Source organism: Oryctolagus cuniculus, chromosome Y (assembly GCF_051225735.1).
Source record: "Oryctolagus cuniculus isolate XC-2025 breed Fujian yellow rabbit chromosome Y, ASM5122573v1, whole genome shotgun sequence".
Taxonomy (NCBI): domain Eukaryota; kingdom Metazoa; phylum Chordata; class Mammalia; order Lagomorpha; family Leporidae; genus Oryctolagus; species Oryctolagus cuniculus.
Window position 1 is genome coordinate 6,855,199 of NC_142889.1, and position 16,746 is coordinate 6,871,944.

Below are 16,746 nucleotides of genomic sequence, written 5' to 3' on the forward strand. Positions count from 1 at the left end.
ATAAAGTTGTGGGGAGAGCCTGTGTGAGTCTGGCTTAGAGCCATTTGGGGGACAGTATACCTGCCAACCTGACTACCCAGCAGAAGTACCCTGCAACTAACTGAGAGAGGGGAGACACCATTTTGAGATGTAGGTAACGGTTACAGCAGCTTGTGTTCACAAGTCCACGGACCAGCCCAGAGGAGACATCTGAGGCTGGCTAGAAGGATTGATGCGGACTGGGTGCCCACTTAGGATTGTGGGCTGCTCCAGCCTCCCAGCATGTCACAAGCTCTGGGGCTCTGGCAGCCTGGGCAGAACGCTGATAGGCAGCTGGCTGTGGGAGTGTCTTCACCTCTCCATGGATGGGATAGACTAACAAAGCGGAGTGGATCCAATGACTGGGAGCCTTTTGTGCTGGGACAGTGGAAACAGTGTGTTTGTATGGGAGGGTGTAGGGTGTGGCTAAGTTTCTGGGCAGTAGCTGTATGTGGCTCCATATGCTTAGGGCTCCCTGATTGCCTTTGATGGGTCATTCCTGTGGGATCTGTGCTCAATATGAGGACTGCACAGATCATTTGGATCTTGTGGCAGCATGGATGACTATTGTACCCACTGGGCCTAGAGCCTGGGTCTTGGAATAGAGGAGCTGAGTATGAGACTATGCCAACAGAGCTGATTAAACTTCCCCCCTGATTAAAGAAAAAGATTTGACATGCCCAATATGGATGTCATTTTGGATGCTCCCTTTACCCTGGAGCACTGAACAGAGCTTCCTGGCCACACCCAGCATACTCCCCTGGGCATGCACTGAAAAAGCACACAGAGGCGTAGTCCAAAGATAAAAGCCATCAGAAGGAGGAAAAAAACTCAAGTATTTCCACAAATGCCTGAACATAAATGCAGCAATTCAAGAAACAGGAATTAGGAAGACAACATGATACCCCAAGGAAACACTAGCACTTCAGTACTAGAATGAAGATGAAGAGATTAAATGCCAGAAATGGAATTTAAAAGTCAAAGGATTACTCAGATGTAATCAGAAGCAAATCCCAGAATTATATAAATCCATATATGATGTGAATGAAAATTTTCTCATGAAACAGAGATATTAAAGAAAAAGTGAAGTACTGGCAAAGAAGAATTCAATAAGGCATTAAAAATGGCATTAACAATAGGTTCTTAAAATTTTTACATAAGACCAAAAGGAGAAATTAGAAAAATTAAAGTTGGAGGTTTATGGGATGCTCTGAAATAGCCCAACATACAAGTCTTTGGAGTTTTGGAAGGCATGAAAAGAGAATGAATTAGAAGGCATTTTTAGTGAAATAAATACAGAAAACTTCCCAAATTAGGAGAAAGAAATGTCCAGGTAAAGGGAGCACATAGACTCCTAATAGAAATAATCAGAAAGATCTTCAGCATGACGTGTTGTAGTGAACTTTCCAAGTAAAACATAAAGAAAAGATTCTAAAATTTGCAAGCGAGAAATACCATATTAGTTTGATGATCTCCAGTTAAACTCACAAAACTCACAGCTGACTTATCAGAAAATCTTCAGTCCAGGAGAGCATGGCAAGATATAATCAAGTCTTAAGAGAAAAAAAAAAGTCAACCTAGAGTACTGTACCCTGAAAAGGTCTTACTTATGAATGAAGGTGAAATAATAAAGACTTCCATGACAGAAATTGGAAAAATTTGTCACCACCTGCCCAGCCTTAAAAAAAAAATGCTTGGAGATTTGCTACACTCAGAAACACAGAAACATGGTCACCACTGTGAAAGAATGTGAAGGCAAAATATTTCCCAGTTAAAGCCCAAGGAAAATCCAAGTTAAACAGTAGGAATACGCAAAATGGAGGACAAAATTGATACTTACCAATAGTTAACACTGCATTTAAAAGGCGTCAAGTCTCCAGTTATAAGCTGCTGCTGAGGTATAACAGGCAAAGCTGCTACCTGCAGTGCCAGCATTCTATATGGGCACTAGTTCAAGTCCTGGTGGCTCCACTTCCAAGCCAACTATCTGCTATAGCCTGGAAAAGCAGTAGAAGACTGTCCAAGCCTTTCGGCCCCTGCACCCACTTGGGAGACCCAGAAGAAGCTCCTGGCTCTTGGGTTTGGATCGGCACAGCTTTGCCTGTTGCAGCCATTTGGGATGGACCAGCAGATGGAAGACCTGTCTGTCTGTATGTCTGTCTCTCTCTGCCTGTACCTCTCTGTAACTCTTTCAAATAATAAATAAAATATTTGTATAGACCGGCTGAATGGTTAAAAAATAACATTCGTCTGTTTGCTGCCTCCAAAGAAGACATCACACCAACAAAGATACAACAGACTGAAAGAAAGGAAAAGATACTTCATGCTAACAGAAATCAAAAAAGAGCTGGTGTAGCCATCCTAGTATCAGACAAAGTAGGCTTTGACATAAAAGAGAGACAAAGAAGGGCACTATGAAATGACTGGTGGATCAATTCAACAGGAGATGTGACTATAATAAATGTAATATGCACCCAACTGCAGGGAAAGTGGATTTTACAAGGAAATATTAATGGATTTAAAGAGGCATAGACTGTAATACAGTAGTAATGGGGGACTTATAGTACCCCATTTTCAGCAAAGGACAGAGAAATCAGACAGAAAAATCAGAAATGAAATAGTAGAGTTTAATGACACTACAAACCAAATGGACCTAATGGCTATCTTCAGAACTTCTCATCCTACAATTGCAGAATACAGAGTCTCACCAGTACAAGGAAGTTTCTCTAGGACAGATCATATTCTAGGCCATAAAGCAAGTCTCAGCAAATTAAAAAAAAATCAAAGTCTTACCATGCATCTTCTCTGACCAAAACGGAATCAAGCTGGAAGTCAGCAACTTAAGAATTTCTAGACCATATGCAAAAATATGGAGACTGAACAACATGTTCCTGAATGAACACTGAAGAAATCAAAAGAGAAATCAAAAAAATTTCTGGAAACAAAAGACAACAGTACAACATATCAGAAATTATGGGTATAACTAAAGTAGTGTTAAGAGGAGGAAAGTTTGTAGCAATTGGTGCCTACATCATGAAAGTGGAAAGGCACCAATAAATGAGCTATCAGTGTATCTCAAGGACTAGAAAAACAACAGCAAAGCAAATCCAAAATTATGAGAAAAGAAATAAGAAATTTTAAAAATAGAAACCCAAACCTACAAAAGATAGCAAAATAAAGATCTGTTTTACTGAAAACATAAAAATTGATACACCATTGACCCACCAGAAAAAGAGAAGACCCAAATCAATAACATTAGAAAAGAAAAAGGAAATATAACAGATTACCACAGAAATAAAAAACATTAATCAGGAATCACTACAAAGAGCTTCATGCCAACAAATTGGGAAACCTAGAAAGTTGGAGTCCTGCACCAGCCAGTCCAGGGGTTCCCAAAGGTGTGATAGGGTCAGCACAGGAAGAAATGAGAGACAAATGGACAGCAAGGCTGATGGCATGGCTCTGGCGCTTGAGCACCAGGCTTTATTTTTATATCATAAGTCACATAATGATTTTCCTTACAGTAACAAGTCTGTTACCCATTCTCATGTAGTAACAATTTCTTTGATTTTCAAGGGCATATTCAGAGCATGGGTTACTATCAGACAGATGCAAGATAATGGGCTGCGCATATGAGCCAAGGCCTCGAGTGCTGTCAAGTTATGCAGAAATTGGCTACACAGCTAGAATATTACCTTCCTAATCTAATCTTTACTGAAGTACTAGTGTTCAAAGCAGGCCCTTTTTAAAATGTATCCCTTCTTTTGCAGTTCTTTCCGTAACTCTATATTTATTGTGCTTTTCTAAAGGTTCACTTAGATCTATTCCTCAGTTTTGACATCCTAACCATACTGGTATTTGTAGCACGTATTGAATTAAAGCTTTAATAACATTTACCTTTATTTTAGTGGGAAGTATACACCAGGAGCCTATTGCCTTTTAATTCTTTTCCACAAACAACTCAACTTTGCATAAAGCATCAACCCCTTCTCCTATACCAACATTCTTCTTGATTAAAATTTTACAAAGCAATGGACATTTTGGGGATTACGAGACCAAGCGCTCTTCCCTAACATTAGAAATACAGCTATCATTAGCAGGACCACCAGGAAGTTCTAGCTTCTTATACAGAGTGCAATTCCCAACAAACCTAAAACCACCAAGAGGACCTTAGCTGTTGTTCTCATGCCTTGCTGAGACAGACCTTCTGCTGTGACCTTGTCAGCTAGCTGAAAGTGCCTTGGCCTTGCCACTAGAAGAAATGGATAGATTCCTGGACATGCACAACCTAACAAAATTGATTCATGAAGATACACAAAACCTAAACAGACCAGTAACCAAGACAAAAATCCAATCAATAATAAATACCCTCCCAACAAAGAAAAGCTCAGAATAGGTTGGCTTCACTGCTGAATTCCACCAAACATTTAAAGTGGAACTAACTAGAATTCTTTTCAAGCTATACAAAACAATTGAAAGGGAGCGAATCTTCCCAAACATTCAGCCTACATCATTTTAATTCCAGTACCTGCAGAAGATAAAGAGAACTACATACCAGTTTCCCTGATGAACACATATGCAAAAATCCTCAACAAAATAATAGCCAGTTGAATCCAGCAACACATCATAAATACCATTCACACAGACCAAGTGGGATTTATCCCCAGAATGCATGGATGGTTCCACATTCACAAATCAATCAACATGATACAACACATTAACAAACTTAGAACAAAAAAAAAATCTCAGTAGATGTCGAGAAAGCACCTTAAGCAAGTTGTTTATAGAGGGAACACTCCTCAACACAAGCAAGGCAATTTATGACAAACCCTGGGCCAGCGATTTTATTGAATGGGGAAAAGTTGGAAGCAACACTGAGATCTGGAACCAGACAAGGGCACCCACTCTCTCTGTTGCTGTTCAATATAGGCCTAGAAGTTTTAGCCAGAACTTTTAGGAAGGAAAAATACATGAAAGAGATACAAATTGGGAATGAGGAAGTCAAATTATCCTTATTTACAGACATGATTCAATAAATAAGGAATTCAAAAGACTGCACTAAGAGACTATTGAAAGGCAAAAAACTATTTGGTAAAGTAGCAGGACATACAATGAAATAGCCTTTGTGTACACAGATAATGCCATGGCTGAGAAAGAACTTCTCAGATCAAAACCATTCACAATGGATTCACAATAAATTAAACACCTTGGAATAAGTTTAAACAAGGACATCAAAGATATCTACAATGAAAAATACAAAATATTAAAGAAATAAATAGAAAAAGACACAAAAAATGGAAACTACCATGTTCATGGATTGGAAGAATGAACATCATTAAAATATCCATACTACCAAAAGCCATTTACAGATTCAGTGTGTCCCTGTTAGTGTTTTCAGCCATGACCAAGAACGACAACCAAGACCACGCTGAGCCTCAATAAGTTCCATTAGGGCAAAGAACTTCCAGGAGCAGCATCAGAGGGAGAGGAGCTCAGAGTGCATGTGTAGAGCTGGAGTTTTATAGGGAACTTGTGTCAAGGGAGTTCAGAGTTAGGTGGGAGGAGAGTTGAAGTGGCCAAACAAAACAAGGTGGGATTCGGGCTGGAGCATCTGGAGAGGATACTAGATACCGTGAGATGGTGTTCCTGACACAAGGAGTCATCAGGGCTGCCTCATTTATAGCTGTGGCAGTAATAGGGACCTGGAAGCACAGGATCTCTGACTTGTAACTGGGAGCAGTTGCGGGAATGGTGAAGCTCAGAAAGTCTCTCAGGCCTGATTTGTAGCTAGGACAGATTATGAGAATGGTGAAGCTCTCTAGGAGTGTGCCACCAATGTTTTTATTTTCTTGATGCCAGGAAAGAGTATGGGAGATATCTTGGACCTGTGTGGATTTAGGACTCTCATAATCCCAGTCAAGATAACAAGGGCATTCTTTTCAGATACAGAAAAAATACGATGCTGAATTCATTTGGAAACACAAGAAATCTCAAAAAACAAAGCTGGAGGCATCACATTCCCAGATTTCAAAACATAATAAAGAGCATTTATAATCACAACAGCCTAGTACTGGCATAAAAACAGATGAATAAAACAATTGAATAGAATAGAAACTCCAGAAATCAATTCACACATCTACAACCAACTTATCTTTGACAGAGGAGCTAAAATCTATCCCTGGAGTGAGAACAATGTCTCACACAATTGATGTTGGAAAAACTGGATCTCCACATGCTGAAGTATGAAGTAAGACCCCTACCTTCCACCTTACACAAAAATACACTCAAAATGGTTCAAAGACCTAAATCTATGACATAGTACTGTGAAATTATTAGATAACCTTGGGGAAACCCTGAAAGACCCTGGGATGGGTGAAGTTTTCTTGGGAATGACCCCAGAAGCACAGAAATACAAAGACAAATTGATAAATGGAATTGCTCAAGTTGAGAAGCTTCTGCACTGCAAAAGAAACATCCAGCAAAGTGAAGAGGCAACTGACAGAATGGGAGAAGATATTTACAAACTATGCAGCTGATAAAGGATTAATATCCAGAATATATAGAGAAATCAATAAACTGTACAACAGTAAAACAGTCTAGTTAAGAAATGGGCAAAGAACTTGAATGTACACTTCTCAATAGGGAAAATCCAGGGGCCAGCACTGTGTGTTAACAGGTAAAGAAGCATCCTGCAGTGCTGGAATCCTATATGGGTGCCGGTTCAAGACCCACTTCTGATCCAGCTCTCTGCTATGGCCTGGGATAGCAGTAGAAGATGGTTGGTCCAAATCCTTGGGCCGCCTTAGGAGACCCAGTGGAATCACCTGGATCCTGACTTTGGATTGCCAAAGCTCTGGATATTGGGGCCATTTAGGGGGTGAACCAGCAGCTGGGAGATCTCTGTGTCTCTATGCCTGTGCTTCTCTGTAACTCTGCCTTTCAAATAAATAAATCTTGAAAGAAGAAGAAATCCAAATAGCCAACACACAGAAGAAAAAGTGCTCAGGATCAGTGGCCATTAGCAAAATGCAAATCAAAACCACAATGGTGCTTCAACTCACCCGTTACAAAGGCTTTCATTCAAAAATCAACAAATAACAAATGTTGATTAAGGATGTGGGGGGAAAAAAGTTGCCCTAATCCACTACTGCTGGGAATATAAAACTGTACAGCCACAGTGGAAGACAGTTTGGAGAATGTTCAATGCAGGTCAGTTCACAGTAGCTAAGATATGGCATCAAGCCAGATGTCTGTCAGCTGAAGACTGGAAAAAGAATTAATGCTATATGTACACTGTAGGATACTACACAGTGGAAAAATAAAAATGAAATCCTGTTGTTTGCAACAAAATGGATAGAACTGGAAACCATTATACTTAGTAAAATAAGCCAGTCCCAAAAAGATAAGTACCTTATGTTTTTCCTGATCTGTGGTAACAAATAGAATACCTGAAAGTAATATATAGAGGTGAAATTGACACTCTCAGTTGCAATGACTTTCAATAGCTCTTGTCTTCACTGTTAAGGAACAGTTTTTTTCATACTATTTGTTAATCTTATGTGAATAAAGTTAATTGAAAATAGATCTTAGTAAAAAATAAGAATGGGACTAGGAGAAGGAGGAGGAAGAAGAGCAGGAGTATGGGTGTGAGAGCAGTTAGGTTTGCAAACAGTCATTATGTTCCTATATTTGTGTGTATGAAATGCATGGTTTGTATACCTTACATTTAAAAAATGTTGTTTTACACTCAAAAGGAATATATTCATTATAAACCAAAAAAAAAAAACCCAACCAATATTTATAATCAGATGTATGAAAGACTGAAGATGTTTCATGTGAAATTTCAGTTCCATAGTTTGGGATTTTTTTTTTCTCTAAGTAAATTGATCTTGAAAATCAACTTTACCACCTTACAGGAGACTATACATTTATTTATTTGATAATAGCAGGGAATTAGAATATATTTAAGAGTGATTCCAGTTAGATAAAGTTTTTACATTTTAATGTTCATTTCTTTAAAACTTAGCAAAGTCCAAATTGATTGATTGTAGGAGTGTTTCATAAATTAACTGTAAGAATTGTATAATGTTATATTAGTGTAAAAGCCGCATTTTTTTCTGACACATCATCTTTTGATTTTGTGAATGACCTGGGTTTCTGTTTGGATGTTTTGGTTTATATGCTGATCTATTTTGAAAACACTTCCTTTATACCAGGCAAAAGATCAATTATTTTCTTCCTAATATACCAAAAAACCTTCACTTTAACTGGATTTTGTTTGTAAGACTTTGCCCTCTTCTTTCACTCTCTTATTCTCTCCCAATCTTTTCCACACCAGTATAAAATGCTACTTGAACTTTTTTTTCTAGAATTTTCAAGCTAATCCACCATAAGCAGAATTTATCCTATAAATACTAAATTTTGACAGTTGAATACTTCTCAAGACTATGATACTATTTAGTAGGCATTTTTAAGCAACAAATTTGGCCATTAGAATGTTGATATTGCTTAATAAAAAAGATTTTTTTTGCTTAAATGCAGATGATGGAGGCTACACTTATAATGTCAACATGAGTTCTTCTAGGGGACCCTTTGCAGTTAAAAGAGGTCCATCTTCAAGAAGTGGAGGTCCTCCTCCTAAAAGATCTGCTCCTTCTGTTCCAGCAAGAAGCAATAGTGCAGTGAGAGGACGAGGTAAATATTATGCAACAACAAGTTTTCTTTCCTTAGAACTAAAGTTGTTTTCTTATGAATGAAAATGAGTTAAATTGGATTAATGTTTAAACCTAAGAAGCAACATAGAAATAGTAAATCTGCCTATCTACTTGCCTATGTATTTCTGCATCTTATTATTTGGAATTTGGAATTGGAATTGCAATTTGGAATTTGGAAATTCAGGATGAAGAGATAAATTCAGTTACCCATAATAGATGTAATAGGTAATTAATGACCATAGTAGTAAAACCATTCCTTCATTAATTCATTACAGAATCTATTACATTTTATTAAAAGTCCCCTCCAACATTCTTTGATTGTAAGGCTGCTTTTCCTCAAGATTCTCTTGAAAATTATGTCCTGTGAGAATTGTCTCACATGTTTAACTTTGGGTTGTATATTTTAACAGCTGGTTTTATGTTCTTAAAGTAATTATAAAATAACTGAAACTTGGCAATCATAACATTGTTAGTGCTAAGATCACAGAACTATTTCTGTTCAAGGCATCCTTTTTGATTGTGAGGCTAGTAATAAACACAGAAAAACATGAACGATAATTTATTTCTTATGGCAAGGAAATACAGAGAAATCAATAGAAGACATTTTATGTAACATTTACATAATAGTTAAGGAAGGAGTCAGTTCATGTCACTTGCATAGTTGTGAAATGTATGGAAGATCTAATAGTGCAGGAAAGATTGAACTTTTTTTTTTTTTTTTTGGACAGGCAGAGTGGACAGTGAGAGAGAGAGACAGAGAGAAAGGTCTTCCTTTGCCGTTGGTTCACCCTCCAATGGCCGCCGCGGCTTGCGCGCTGCGGCCGGCGCACCGCGCTGATCCGATGGCAGGAGCCAGGTACTTATCCTGGTCTCCCATGGGGTGAAGGGCCCAAGCACTTGGGCCATCCTCCACTGCACTCCTGGCCACAGCAGAGAGCTGGTCTGGAAGAGGGGCTACCGGGACAGAATCCGGCGCCCCGACCGGGACTAGAACCCGGTGTGCCGGCGCCGCAAGGTGGAGGATTAGCCTAGTGAGCCGCGGCACCAGCCGGAAAGATTGAATTTTAATGTAATTGTCCCTGGTGGACTAATGAAGAGATTTGAAGTGAACTAAAAGCAGGAAAGCACACAAAAAAGGTGTGAGAACAAATAAAACAGATAACGTTTAGGAGGAGATTTAAAATAAGGTCCTGGATTACAAAGCAGAAGTAAGAACATTTATTAGTAAAGAGGCTTAACAACATAATATCTTACTTCATGTAAAGAGAGAAGTATAATCTCTAGTTCTGTTTTTAAACTTTGGTACAGTGGGTTCTTGATGCTGCCATTATCCAGTTTACCTTGAATACAGTTATCAGTGAATACAGATATCTGCATCTTCAGAATACATACGGAGCAAACCTATTTCCATTAGAGGATTAGCCAGTGAGTGCTTAAAACATGAAACGCTGATCTCTAGGAATTGAGGAATAAGAATTAACACAAGACAAGATTTGAGAAAATTGCTTGCTTTAAAAGGTACAGTTTTCCCCAAATGAATATTCCATTACATTACTAATATGCAAGGGTAAGCTAGTTCATTAGCAGTAAAATAAAACTAGCCACTTGGTAATAATTTAGGAAATAAAAAAATTTAGCTTGTAATAATTTTTCAGTTAAAAGGTAGCAGAGTTTGTGTATGTAAGATGGATTGAATAGCAAGATGGCTTTCTTAGCTAAGAAATAAAAAATAAAAAATGAACTCTATGAAGTAAATAGTTTGAATGTTTACATTTTTGTCATTAATATTCATTAGTAGGGAGCTCTTATTTACCCTAACAGTTAAGATGCAAATGAAGATAGTGTCCCACATTGTACTACTTAAGTTCATTTTTCAGTTCAGGTCCCACCCTCCTGTTAATGCAGACTGCAGAAGGTAGTGCTGACTGATAAGTAATGGAGTTCCTGCCAAACAGTAGGGAACCTGGATTCAGATCTCTCTTTCAACTTCCTCTGTGGCTTTTGTGGGGCATTTGGAGAGGGGGATGAGAGTTTGTTCTTTTGCTTCAAAATTGTTTATTTTTAATTTAAAAACAAGCATTTAAAATATATTTCATATGTAAAGGAATAAATGAAGATGCAAAAATGTTTTTTAAAGATTTTATTTACTTATTGGAGAGGTAGAGTTACAGGCAGTGAGAGGGAAAGACAGAGAGAAAGGTCTTCCTTCCGTTGGTTCGCTCCCCAAATGGCTGAAATGGCCGGAGCTGCACTGATCCGAAGCCAGGAGCAGGAGCTTCTTCCAGGTCTTCTCCCATGCAGGTGCAGGGCCCAAAGGAATTGGGCCATCTTCTCCTGCTTTCCCAGGCCATAGCAGAGAACTAGATTGGGAGAGAAGCAGCCGGGACTAGAACTGGTGTCCATATGGCTTGCCAGCACTGCAGGCGGAGGATTAACATACTGATCTATAGCACCGGCCCTGGATTTTAATATAATTTATTGGAAAGGCAGAGTAGCAAATTACCATCTGGTGGTTCATTTCCCAAAGGGCTGCAACAGTAAGGGCTGGGCCAGAAAGAATTCAGGAACAGGAAACTCCATCCTGATCTCTCACAATAGGTGACAAGGTGCTAAATACGGGCCATCCTCTGCTTTCTCTCTAGATACGTTAGCAAGAAACTGATTAAAAAACAGAGTAGCCAGGAATTGAGCTGGTTTTCTGACATGGGAACCAGACTTTGCAGGTGGTAGATAAATGTGCTGTGAGACAACGTTGGCCCCCAGAAAGTCTTTTCTAAAGAAGTTTTTAAGCACTAAAATTGGTGTTTCATTTGCTGCTTGTTTATGAGAATCATTGGTCCTGAAGGCATATTAAGATACATACAACTATGAGAAATTTTCCTGAGTTACATACTTTTAGCCATTCAGGGTAGGGCAGGGCAGGGGGAGACATTAGAAATATGCAAAGGCAGGGGCTGGCACTGTAGCGTAGCGGGTAAAGCCGCTGCCGGCAGTGCTGGCATCTCATGTGGTGCTGGTTCGAGACCCGGCCTGCTCCACTTCCAATCCAGCTCTCTGCTATGGCCTGGGAAAGCAGTAGAGGATGGCCCAAGTCCTTGGGCCCCTGCACCCACATGGGAGACCTGGAAGAAGCTCCCGGCTCCTGGCTTCGCATCAGCGCGGCTTTGGCCATTGCAGCCAGTTGGGAAATGAACCAGCAGATGGAAGACCTTTCTCTCTCTCTCTCTCTCTCTCTCTCTCTCTCTCTGACTCTCCTTTTCTCTCTGTGTAACTCTTTCAAATGACAAATAAATCTTTTAAAAATATGCAAAGGCAAAGAGAATATATAGTATAAAACATAAAATATAACAAAGTCTTGTTAGGAGAATGAATGGGAAAGAGGATTAATTGATAACAGAACTTTATTTTGAAAGACTCTAAAGGAAAAAGAAAGAAGTATGTTAAGGATAACTTAGGTCCTTTAAAAACTGAGGTGGCTACAGAAAAAAGTGAAATTTTTGAAAATGAGGCAGTTATGTAAAACAAAATAAGAAATAGTTCCAAAGTTTACAGTAGCCTGAATTCAGATTTTTCCACTCTACCATAATGTGAAAGAACTATGTACTTCAAATTTTGAATTTTGCTATTTTCCTGGCTGGTGATAGGTGATCTTTTACTCTCCTCTGATACGGGGTAGTGAAAGTAAGCTGCAGTTCCCAGTAACCCCTGTGATCTTATATTTCTGTAGAAGTATGTTGTGTTAGTAACTGGCTGCGATGTTCAGGAGATATAATATATTAAATTCATATTTAACTTAAGGAGGATTTTGACTTAGAACTAAATTATGAGAAGCATCTGTATTTACAAAAAGGTTTTGTTGCACTAAGTTGCCAATGCTGGTATGTAAAAACAAATGAGTTAAACAGCAAGAAGACTGGAGTATACTGAGGCTTTTTAAAAAAAGAAAACAGGTCGAAAGGATAGTGACAGATTTGTTTCAACTAGTCTTTACACTAAATTGTAATTACTTGGTTTAATTTTGTGTTTGAAATTTGAATAGTAAAAAGAACAGGAATAATGGACCAGTATGATGAACAATTATAAGCAGTAAGAGTGAAGACAAGTTTTTAAGAATAATTTGATGTGATGAGAAGGGATAGATAACTGAAATGATGACACATGCAAGGGAAGGATAGTCAAGTGCAAAAGGAACAGAAGGAGACATTCAATGAAGGAAAATGTGTAAGTAATCTTATTTTTGAGGTTTTGTCTACATAAGGTAACATTATTTTAAACTTTCTGTGTAGAGAGGGAACATAACAAGAAAAAAATGTGAATAACGTTTAAGCGGTAAACAGAAAAGCATTGATGGAGTCTTGGAATAATTTTTGACTTCTGTAAAGAGGAAAAAATGTTCTTTGAGGTACTTAATGTTATGATGTTGAAACTAAAGGTCCTGAATCACGCGGGAGAGAGAATTATGGAGATCTACCGCGTAGAAAGCCAGTGTCTTCCCGGAGAGATTACTATGTGTCACCAAGAGGTGGTGGTTATGCTGCAAAAGATAGGTAAAGGAAATCAGTTTTTAATTTTAAAATTAACAGTTTGGTATTATGTAAGAGCCACTTCCATTTAGACCTCAAAATATTGCCTTACACCAGAGAAAATCTTTACCAATTAAACATTACATCCCAAAGTTCCCCCCGCTCTCAACCCCTGACAAATAGCATGTTTATTTTATCTGTATGATCTATAGAGGATAGTTCATGTGATCTTTTGTGTCTCCTTTTCCTTAGCATGTTTTTAAGATTCGCTGACATTATAGCATGTATTTGGTACTTATGTTATTTTATTTCTTTTATTTATTTGAAAGAGTTACAGACAAGTAGAAACAGAGATCTCTCATTCACTGTTTCAATCCCCAAATGTCTGGAACAGCCGGAGCTGAGCTGGTCCACAGCCAGGAACAAAAGCTTATTCTGAGTCTCCCTCTTGGATGCAGGGGCCCAAGAAAGTGGATCATCTTCTACTGCTTTGCCAGGCTATAGCAGAGAGCTGGATCAGAAGTGGAGCAGCCAGGACTCAAAGCAGTGCTAACATATGGGATGCCAGCACTGCAGGCGGTGGTCTTACCTTCTGTGCCACAGCCTCACCCTATTTAAGTTCTTTTCTAACATAATATTCCTAGGATCATTCAAATCATATTTGAGTATCTGTTTCCAGTTACTTTGGATATATACATAAATAACTGCAATTATTGAGGGAAGTAATAATTAGGTTTAATTTTTTGATGAGTCATTAAATTACAACATAGCAGTTGCACCAGTTTATTTTATATTACCAATACTCTAGGATCCCAGTGTGTTTATATCCTCTCTTTTTTCCATTTTTAAAAAGATTTTATTTATTTATTTGAAAGATAGCATTACAGACAGTGAGAGGGAGAGATAGAAAGAGAAAGGTCTTCCTTCTGTTGGTTCACTCCCCAGATGGCTGCAGTGGCCAGAGCTGGGCTGATCCGAAGCCAGGAGCCAGGTGTTTCCTGCCGGTCTCCTGTGCAGGTGCAGGGGCCCAAGGACTTGGACCATCCTCTACTGCTATCCCAGGCCATGTCAGAGAGCTGGATTGGAAGAGGGGCAGCAGGGACTAGAACTGGCACCTATATGGGATGCCGGTGCCACTGGCAGAGGAACAACTCACTGTGCCGCAGAGCTGGCCCCTTTTTCAATTTTTTTTTTTTTTAGTATAGACTTTGTAGTAGATAGGAAACATGTCTTTATTTGGTCATCATTTTCATTTTCCTAATGAATTACGGAGTTGTGTCATGTACTTTTAGCCCATTTGTATGTAGTATTTGAAGGAATACTGTTCAATAACTTCGCTGATTTTTTGTGTGTGTTTAAGAGATAGTGTTTTTGTGTTTTGTACTTTAGAAATTAATATTTTAAAACCCACTGCTTTTAAGTTACAGAGATTATCCAGGTTCCCAAGAAGGCAAGGATTATGGTCCTCCAACTAGAGACGTTGTGTACCATGATTATGGCCATTCTAGTCCTCGGGATGAACATTTCTCTAGAGGATATAGGTACCTTGAAAATTCTGTGCTTATCAATTATGTTACTGAAATTGGTAATTTTTAAATTAATTAAATCTTTCCTAAATCTAGTGACCGTGGTGGCTATGGTCGCAATAGAGATTATTCTGAGCATCCAAGTAGAGGCTTTTATAGAGATGCATTTGACAATTATGGTAAGTGTCCAATTTTGATTTGTGTAGTATAGATTCAGCTAAACCAGCCACATGGTGAATATAATTTTACTCACAAAATGTAAATTGTCTATTATGGTCTCTTGACTAGATTGAGAATATTGAGCCAAACAGTTTGCTATTAATGAAAGTTAATCTTTCCTCCCATTGGGAAGTTTAATCTTTACATTTTAAAATAATGAGTGTGACAATGTTCTGTATAGGATCTGCATGAAACATTAAAATTCACTCTGTTTTCAGAGGAAGTAAATATTTGTTACTTTCAACTTAAGACCCCTGCCTACTACAGCTTAATTGATGTCATTAGAGGCAGATAAAAGCATGTTTTCTCAACTGTTTAATAACCAGTATCATGGTGTAATGATACCCAAAAAGTGTTGAAGTTTTGCTTTCTGATCATTGAACTGCAGGGAATTCCCGTGGCGTACTATCTGCACGAGGGCCTCCACTGACTTACAGTGGAAACAATCGTTACGAAGATTGTAACAGTACACGAGATGGATATGGTGGAAATCGGGACAGTTACTCAAGCAGTCGAAGTGACATGTATCCAACTGGTCGTGCACGTGGTAGCAGACGGGAACGAGGGTTCCCACCTTCTCTGGACAGGGTGTACTATGTTCCTCATGGATCATATGGTAGTTCAAGTTGTGGGGCTTCTAGAGGCAGTCAGGGGAGAGGCCAGTCTGAAAGAGGAGGACGAAGAAGGTACTAAAACAAAAATTACACTTGTTTGCCAAACTTCCTTTGCAGACAGAAAATTTAAATGCTACTTTTCTTGTGTTGTAAGTACTAGCTATTAAAAGAAATACCTTGGTTTTGGAGGAGGGGGCATATATTAACTTCTCTTCTGTGACTTTTCCCTTTTACAATATATAGATAGATTTGTTTAAAGTAATGTCAGTGTCGCTGTTGAGAAATAAACGTTTCTTCTTGAGAGTGTTTGTACTGTTAAAAGTTCTTAGAATAAAAGTTTGCACAAAACCCTGTGTCCCGTTGCATTGTTCTTTGTTGCATGTATGTCACTACACCAGCCCTTAAACTATCTTTATATTATAAAGAAATAATTACTTGAAAGAGGGTGAGCCGGCACCGTGGCTCAATAGGCTAATCCTCCACGTGCGGCGCCAGCACCCCAGGTTCTAGACCCGGTTGGGGTGCTGGATTCTGTCCCGGTTGCTCCTTTCTTCCAGTCCAGCTCTCTGCTGTGGCCTGGGAGTGCAATGGAGGATGGCCCAAGTCCTTGGGAGACCAGGAGAGGCGAGTGGCTCCTGGCTTCGGATCAGCGCGGTGTGCCGGCCGCAGCGCTCTGGCCGCAGTGGCTACTGGGGGGCGAACCAACCAAAAAGGAAGACCTTTCTCTCTGTCTCTCTCTGTCTGTCTCTCTGTCTGTCTCTCTCTCTCTCTCTCTCTTTCTCTCTCACTGTCCACACTCTGCCTGTCAGAAAGAAAGAAAGAGAGAGAGAGAGAGAAAGAAAGAAAGAAAGAAAAGAAAGAGGGTGAGACTGTTTTACATCCACTGATTTACTCTCCAAGTGGCCATAATAACCCGGGCTGGACTGAACCGGAGCTTCACCTTGGTATCCCACATGGGTGGCAAGAGGCCTAAGCACTTGGACCATCTTCTGCCGATTTCCCAGATGTGTGAGCAGGGAGCTGGACTGGAAGTGGAGCAGCCAGGACTCAAACCAGCACCCATATTAGGTGCCTGCCATCGCAGGAGGCGGCTCTACCTCCTGTACTACAATGCCAACTCTAAACTAATGAG

General features: G+C 39.2%; 1 protein-coding gene across 1 annotated transcript in view; it reads left to right on the plus strand.

The window, feature by feature from the left end:
- Positions 1–15,952, plus strand: part of LOC149119180 (RNA-binding motif protein, X chromosome-like) — a 28,993-nt gene extending 13,041 nt beyond the window's left edge. The window contains exons 3-7 of the mRNA XM_089325294.1: positions 8,560–8,712; positions 13,165–13,279; positions 14,677–14,796; positions 14,878–14,960; positions 15,389–15,952. Coding sequence (XP_089181420.1) covers positions 8,560–8,712; positions 13,165–13,279; positions 14,677–14,796; positions 14,878–14,960; positions 15,389–15,693 — 776 coding nt within the window. The 3' untranslated portion in view covers positions 15,694–15,952. The remainder of the gene's footprint in view (positions 1–8,559; positions 8,713–13,164; positions 13,280–14,676; positions 14,797–14,877; positions 14,961–15,388) is intronic.
- The last annotated feature ends 794 nt before the right edge of the window (positions 15,953–16,746 follow it).